Here is an 8,183-nt window from a genome sequence, read left to right as displayed (position 1 = left end):
CAGATAACTGAAGCTTTCTGTCCATTTGTCTTTAACTTTGACCTTCTTCGGCACACATCTGTGTGTGTGCAGAAGCATGATAGGGCCTCAAATCACAAGTATTTCTGATTGTGGCTCTTCAGTATACATTTATCTCAGAGACAGGTCATTTACTCTATTTGCATATAAAAAAATAAGGTTTGTTGTCACAGTTGTTCCCTTACTTTTCTTAAGATATGCTAAAAAGCTAGAAAATTCATCATTTCTTTTAAAACTTTTCTAGCCAAGGAGAATTATTTTCCATTCTAGTGTCTGTGTCTGTGTTTGTACATGAGAGGGGAAAAAAAAAAAAAAAGGAAAAAGAAAGAGAGGCCATTTTTAGAGTTTCTTTGTCCTATTCTTTAATCCAAAATATTGAAGAAATTAATTTGATGTACTGCAAAATAAATAATAAAAAGCATGCTTATGCATACATACATACAAAAATGTATGTATTCTTATACATGCATACTTACAGAAAAATACAACAGAAATATCAATAGAATTTTATGCTACCAATATACATAGTATAACCTAAAACAAAAAGGGAGTAATAGGGAACATTTTGTGGCTATTATGTTCATATTTTTCTGAGTTCATTTTTAATTAATAAAAATGAAATGTATATGAACAAATTAAATATTTACATATAATAGAAATTGATAGTCAGACAAAAGTTACACATCATGAATATGTCATAAATAAAAGTCAGTGCTCTGCATGAGATCTTTAAACTTTATTAAAGAAATGATTAAATACAAACATCTGTAACTCTTAACTAATCTTTATCAGAATATTTCCTCTTAAATGAATAGTAGATACTGATTTTTCACTTCTTGCTCACAGCCCATAATTCCAGCTTTGTCATCAATCTTTATGATTTATAAACATTTTATCTTGAATGGCAAATTTTGGTGACTTAATAAAATTTCATTAAAATTAATGGGATAGGATCTGATTTTCATGGAATTTTCCAAAATAACTGAACAGAAACAGTGCATTATGGAAGGCTATGGTTAATCCGGTAGACACATAATGCTATGTTGTGAAAATGGTCTTGGTTTACCTTTCATACACTAGAAACAAAGCCACATTTTGAATATCCTCATTAAAAAAAGCTTTAGGTTGATAAAAAGCAATTAAAGGCAAACTTCAAAACAGAGCATTAAGCAATGATTTAGGCTTATAGTTGACAACCAACCCTTTCAGAAAGAACTGCAGGAGCAATATCTCTCTTCAACAGCTTCAGATATTAGAGAACACAGTGCTTCATCAGAGTGATCCAAAGAAATTGCGATTTGGCTCAAAGGCCAACAAAGTTAATAATGAAGCCTGTCTTACCTTCTCTAGAACTTTATTACATTCTCTTATTCCTTAAGCTCTTTCTCTTAAACATATAAAATTGGAAATGGTGTACCTTAGTAGGAAGTCTGAAGTCATTATTGAAATAATTGACAGAATATAATAGTTTTCTGCAGTGTGGCTATTATGATACCAACATATCATGTAGACAGTAATGGGCATCTAATTCTGCCATTCCTAATCCCCATGCTGGGGAAGAAAATCTGCTTTTGAATCATTTAAAAAAAAAAAAAAAGCTGGACTTGACTATTTAGTTCTCTAATTTTGGAGTGGAAAGCTACCTTCAGTTATTTAAAATATCCATCTGAGCTCAAGTTCTCAATCTCATTCCATCCCACTTCATCTCTCATATGCTACTCAAGTCACAGTGGGGTGCCTTTTATGAGGCCACTCAGAGTAAGAAGAAACAGAGCAAGATAGAGATGTAGAGAATTTAAAGAAAACAAATAAGGCACACACACACAAAAAAGAGAGGTAAGGGGGAAGGAAAAATCACTGGGTCAAGAATCATAAAATCGCATCACCTTTTAAAACGTTGCTAGTAAGTACTATCAGTCTTCCCTATTTGGGGAGGTTGCCTTTAGAGAGATGGAAAATCAATTACGAATTAATAAATGTCCTTCTGTTTTCATAAGCTCTACTGAAACTAAAGAAAGGCTAATTAAAAATCTGACGGCCTCCCCATAATGACACCTTTTACGCATATGCAAGATGGTCTTTTTTTTTTTCATCAGGAATGGTGTCAAAAGTGCTCTAATATACTACTACAAGGGGCTTAAGAATTTAAGATGTTCAAGGAAACCTTTCCACCTGGTACATCAGCGCCTTCCTGAAGGAGGCCTGTGTGGTCGGGAAAAGAGGCCTAACCCAAGACCCTTCTGTTTTTTCCTACGAGAAGGCCCGGGCACGCCTGCCACTGCTTCTCCTGGGGATGGAGGTGAAACTGGTCCGCAGACTTCTACTCTCTAGCTCTCTCTCCCTCTCTTAATTCCTCCTCCATATTTCAGGGGCATTTTGCAAATTGCCACCTGTTCCTGTTGCTTACCCTTTTAATGCCCTCACCGGGACAAAGTGAACTCATCCTGTAGCAACATTGTCAAGGCAGGGCAGCCCACCGGCCAGACCAGGGCATTCGGGACTTTTTGGAGGTAGTTACAAAGCCTTTGTCACGGCACTATGCTCCCTGGGTGTAGAATTCGTCCCTTCACCCCTGTCCTACCACACGGCAGGGCTAGGAGGATTTTACAGCATCAGGTCCTTCTCTGACTGTCCTCAGCCCGGATCCCGAGGCTGTCTTGCCAGGTGAGCGGTACCTGGGCGTGGGGCCGCCGCCACAACTGGCACTCAGCCACGCCGGAGGCTCTAGCCTTTGGCACTCCCGGGCAAATAAACAGTGCCACCTGGTAGGGAGTCAAAAGTGGTGCTTTAAAATGCAAATACAAACCCCTCCTACATTTGTTGTCAAATCACTTCTCCATGATTCCTAGGCAGGCGGTGGATTCTGCGTCTGGGAGAAGGGCCGGGGGAACGCTGCCTGCCTGGGCAAAAATAACCCCCAAAGCCACGAGCCAAGTGCTCGGCCGGAGCCCCTGCAGCCTGTGGATACCCTGCGGGCAGCTGGCGGTCCCCGGGGAGCCCCGCTGGGCCGGCTCCGCTCCGCCTCCGCGCGCCGGGCGGCTGGGGCAAGCCGGCGCCGACTTTGGGAGTTCCTGTCTCCCTTGTATGGAGGGCTGCTCCGGCCCGTCTCCGCCCGACTGCTCTGACGCCCAGCCCTCCCGCTGCCCACCCCCAGCCGCCTCCCTCCGACTTGCCCAGAGAAGCCAGACGGAGCCTTTCTCTCTCTCTCTGCCACAAGTCTCTCCGCCTGCCATTCCCCCATTCCTGCAGCCACCCCACCCCTCCCCAGTGCCGTCACCCCTTCTCCGCCCCCGCCTCCGCCCCCGCCTTCTCCACGGCAATCGCGGGAATAAATCAAGGAGGAAACCGAGAGGGAGCGAGAGCGCGAGCGCCGGCGGGCTTGCCCAGGTCTGTTTCCAAAGTCGCCCTTGATGGCGGCGGCGGCGGCGGCGAGGCAGCCGCGGCGCAGAGCAGCCGACGCGCGCTAGTGGGTCCGCCCGCCGCCGCCCCTTCCCCCGCGCCGGGCTTCGCCCCTGCAGCCCCCGGCGCGAGCCCGCGTCCGGGTCCCGGCCCTGGGCGCGCCGGCCCTCAGACGCCCGCGGTTTGGGCTGACCGTGCTCCTTCTCCTCCCGTGGTTTCCAGCACCGGTCCTTCTCCAGGCTGGGAAGGGAGGCGAGATTGATCTTCGATAGCGAAGATGGCTGCTGGCTGCCTGCTGGCCTTGACTCTGACACTTTTCCAATCTTTGCTGATCGGCCCCTCATCTGAGGAGCCGTTTCCTTCGGCCGTCACGTAAGTGCCCGGGCAGGGCGGGGAGTGCGGGCCGAGGGGTGCAGCGGAAGCCCGGCGTGGGCTCCATTCCCGAGTTGAGGGGCTTCTCTGCCCGTGGGGGTGGGCAGTGAGCCGGACTTGGTTCTGGAGAGGCCGAGCGGGAGGTGCGCGCTGCTCGCCGCCGGAATGCGCACCGAGCCCGCGTCTTGGGAGCCTCGGCGGGGCCGGGCTGTCCTGGGGAACGTCCGCCAACGACTCGCGGCGCCTCAGCCCATCTCTAAAAGGATTCCTTGGACTTAAAAGAGTTTAGGTGTACTGTGGGAAAAGTTTCCAGCCAGATACCCGCTCTCATCAAACCCAGTCCTATAAAAAGTTGTGTTTGGGTTGGGTATTTTGCACATAGGTAATTGCAGGCTGGCCAGGGTAGCGTGGACTTTTCCCGCACTTTCCCCGCACTTGGCCTCTGGGATGCTCACTAATTGCTGTGGTATCCAAACTCGTTTGGATCCCAAATTACTGGGCGCGCTCGACAGCCTTCCTGATGAGAGGAGTGCTCGCTTCACGCGGTAGAGGTGCTGTCCACCCCAGGGACTCGCAGGTACCGGGACCGTGCTACCCAACCTCCCTCACCCTCTATTTGAAACATTTAAGTGCCGTAGGACAAGCGGTTCCTGTTCTTAGAATGAATAGAACCTATTCTTTGGGGGAGGGACTGAGTGTTTCCAGTCTCCTGCAATTTTCTCTTATTTATACCATTTCTAAAATAGCTTAAAAAAACCTCGCTGCTGTTCTGGAAATAGAGTGTTTGAAGGTAGCTGTATAGTTACAGGGCAGGAAGGGAATGAAAAATAATAATTCTCTTTTAGGCTGGAAAAAAGACAAAGTCAGTGGCACATATAAATATACACATATTTTTAAATGCGCGGAATAGCCTATCAGGCATTCTGGGAAAGAATTTTTTTTTTGGTTCTTGAAGCTACTTTAAAGCCTCTAAGAGTAGGTAATCGGAAGTGGATGAGTCACTTTAATGAATTTTACATAACAAAAACAAAGCCCAAGGTAGCCTTCCCGGTATTTTTGCTATTGGGAATTATTTGCTGTCCTTTGTTGGCCAAGTGCTGAATACTGGAGTTTGTGGTGGATACTAACCGTGAATCTTTACCAGTTGAAATCCTGCAGCTATTATTTAAGGTTCAGCTTAAAGTATTTATTACATTAGGTGTCAGTGCAAGAATCTGAAGGATGCACGTTCTAACCCGGCTAAGGGGAATGTCTAATATTTTTGTCATTGATTTAGAGTCATGTACATTTTAGATAATCTTCCATAAAAATGAGTGCAGATCCTTTTTGTTATGAAGCACGAGGCTAAATGCCATCTGTAGATCTTCCTGTAATTGGCAGGATGTTCCAAGCGGATATTTTGAAACATGAAAAGAGTAAGAATTACACCGAAGATGCTTCAAAATTATTCACTCTTATTAAGAAATTACACTTCTATATATTCGTTTCTTTAGTCTCTTTGTAGCTTGGCCTGTAAAGCTAGAACTCAAGTGAGTCGCTTGCATTTTGTGTCAAAGAAGTGGCGCTTTAAAGCAGTCAGTGTGTTCAGTTTACACATTTTTAAAGTGTTATTTTTAACTGACAATTTACCAATATTTCTCTCATTTGGAGGGAATGCTTCATCACACCATTGGGGAAAACTATGACTTTTTAAGGTACTACAAAATACAGCCTTTTATTCCTGAACAGACCATGCTAAAATACTAATAAAAGAATCCTTGTTGTAAGAAGGACATCTGCAATAAATGTTTTCCTAAAATTAAAATAGCTCAATTTTCATGGTCAGAAATTCACTAAAGACAAGAAAGAAAATAAATAGTGGGCAAAAATAGGACTTAGGAAGCCACAGTTTCTTTTCTTTGAAAAGATTTGAAATTTATTTTTTAACAATGAAAATTTAAGATATTTTCAAATAATATGAAACACTAATTATTTTGTAAAAAAGAGCTTAATAAAAGATTTTGTAGAGCTAAGTCAGTCTCTTTTAGGAAATATTGGCAATGTTTTTGTAAGGCTTATGCATCTTTATTTTTTTGAAAAGTTAGTAACCTGAGGAAAGGAGAAATGAGAGTTGACATTTGTACTTCATGTTGTATTTCTGAGTAAACTTTATGAAATTAAAAAAAATACAGCACTAATTTTATTAAGATGTGGTGCTGTCTACTTTTCTTGCAAGAAAAGAGTTGATGCAGAGAATTTATCAGGATAAATCTCAAATCTTTGGGAAAAATTCCAAATTCATTAAAAACTCAGTACAAAGATTATAGTGTCACTAAAGGCAAATTATTGTGCTTCTATATATACATTTCTCTGGAAATCATTAGTAAATTCTTTTGGTTTTTTGATCATTTTATTTTTTCCAGAAAAAGTAATATAAGAAGTTTTTATCATCAGAAGAGGAAGAATATGCCATCAACACAGTATAAAATTCATTATGCACTCATGGGAGTGGGACCTGAATTAGAATTAGTAATACGAAGGTTTTTGTTTTTTAGAATGTTTACAATAATATTAAGGGGTTAAGTATTATTGTAATAAAACATAAATACCATTCTAAATATTTTCTTTAATTTTCTCTGGTTTAACATACATTCTCATGTAGCATATTCTGAATTAAAATAGTAGTTAAACTGTTCTAAGAGATAACACTAAAAAAACTGGGTTTTTTTTTTCGAAGGAAGGAATTTTGATACAATTCTTTTGCTAGGTTAGGTTTTTCTTTTGGCAGTGATTGTTTCAATAAGGTGTGAAACGTAAATATGCCATCTGGCAGCAGCCACCTAGTGCATATTGGTTTGTATATGAGTGGAAAGTACATCATTTTCATGTTATAGTATGCACATGTTATATTGATAGTTTAAAATGTAGTTTTCTAAAGGGAATTCTCCCTTGCTTTAGAAATAATTTTTTGGCACATATGTGAAAACACTTCTATTTTAAATCTCAGGATAATAAGTATGGTAGCCAGTATTGTAATGTTAATTTAAATCGGTCGCTCCTAATTTTAGAATCTATTTACAAATCCAGTTTTTAAAAAAAGCACATAGTTATAACTACTATTCCTGTTAAACTTTTATCTCAGTCGTATCAAAATGCCAATCAGTCCAGAATAATTGGCTGTGAGCCCTTTGGTATATGGGAATTTTAATATGTTTAAACTATATAATGGGATAAATATATTAGTAAGAATTACTGGTATCTGTAGGAAATAAGCATAAAATCTCATAAAAGAATAGTACTTTGGGGTTTGACTGCTTAGGATATAAATATTTTTCTATTATTAGACAAATTTACATGTAAAGTCTACAGAAAATAAATTCTGTGTCATAACTTTGGAATGGATATCGTTTTCATATGTTAGAAGTGATATAATTATTCTCATTCACATACAACATAGAGAAGGAAATGTGCCTTATGATAAAATATGAGATACAGTATTAAATGTGAAATAATACCTAAAAACAATGAACATTAATAAATCCTTTTCTCAGATCTTTGATTAGTTTTCATCAGCTTAACCAGATGACAACATTTATTGTTCCACAGGTGTACATTTAAAATATGCAACAGTAGATATATTCTTCCAGACAAGTAATAACATGATATTAAATTTAGTAATGTTTATACATGGTTATATGGGTAGCTGTTTGGATAGGCATTTGAATGAGCATTAGGCAGACTGAAATGGATACAGTCTAAAAAAACATTTTTGGGAAGGTACAAGAATCTAAGCTTATTATGGTTTATAAAAGGAAATAAAATGTGCCTTTTTTATTTTCCTATGGCTTTCACCAATTTAATTTTAATTTAATAAATACATATAAAATCAGATTCTATTGCAAGTTGTTCATTTTGAAAATAGGTAAAAACTTTACCACTCTCTTTCTTCGAAGAGACCTTGCTTTGTAGACGCCTTTCCAATACTTCTCCAACATTGATAAAAATAACATAAAATCCTCTTCCTTCTAGGGTTTACACATGGTGATGTTTTGCAGAAACATAAATAACACGTGGAAATTATGTATTCAAATTGAATGATTACATTTAGAAGTATATAGTCATAAGAAATGACAATGCATTTAGGAATTTAAAAAATAATACCAAAACACATGCCCATAACAAACTGTATTATTTAAATTAATGTGTTCTCTGGAGTATTTCTATATTCAACACATGCACAGAAATTTCTGTTCTTCTTATTTTTCAATACAGATGCAAATATTCAAGAAAGTAATCTGTTCTTCTGAATTCACATCTTGTACCTAATATGTGTCGTCAAACTACTTATAACCTAGAAAGTAGGGATTTAAATGGTTAAAGTGAAATATTTTAGGCATATTGTCCAGTTTGTTGAT

The 8,183-nt window shown here is 39.8% G+C and overlaps 1 protein-coding gene across 5 annotated transcripts in view; it reads left to right on the top strand.

The window, feature by feature from the left end:
- The first annotated feature begins 3,186 nt into the window (after nt 1–3,186).
- CACNA2D1 (calcium voltage-gated channel auxiliary subunit alpha2delta 1) overlaps nt 3,187–8,183 on the top strand; it is a 512,643-nt gene continuing 507,646 nt past the window's right edge. The window contains exons 1-2 of one of the 5 annotated variants that reach the window (XM_067746078.1): nt 3,187–3,405; nt 3,640–3,789. In XM_067746078.1, the coding sequence (XP_067602179.1) occupies nt 3,695–3,789 (95 nt within the window). In that variant the 5' untranslated portion in view covers nt 3,187–3,405; nt 3,640–3,694. Of the gene's footprint in view, nt 3,406–3,445; nt 3,790–8,183 lie in introns of those variants that run through there. The other 4 variants (XM_067746082.1, XM_067746077.1, XM_067746079.1 and 1 more) reach the window with 4 other exon arrangements.

Source organism: Pseudorca crassidens, chromosome 8, assembly GCF_039906515.1.
Source record: "Pseudorca crassidens isolate mPseCra1 chromosome 8, mPseCra1.hap1, whole genome shotgun sequence".
NCBI lineage: Eukaryota > Metazoa > Chordata > Mammalia > Artiodactyla > Delphinidae > Pseudorca > Pseudorca crassidens.
The sequence above is the reverse complement of the archived record's forward strand: the minus strand, read 5'-3'. Positions and strand labels throughout refer to the sequence as shown.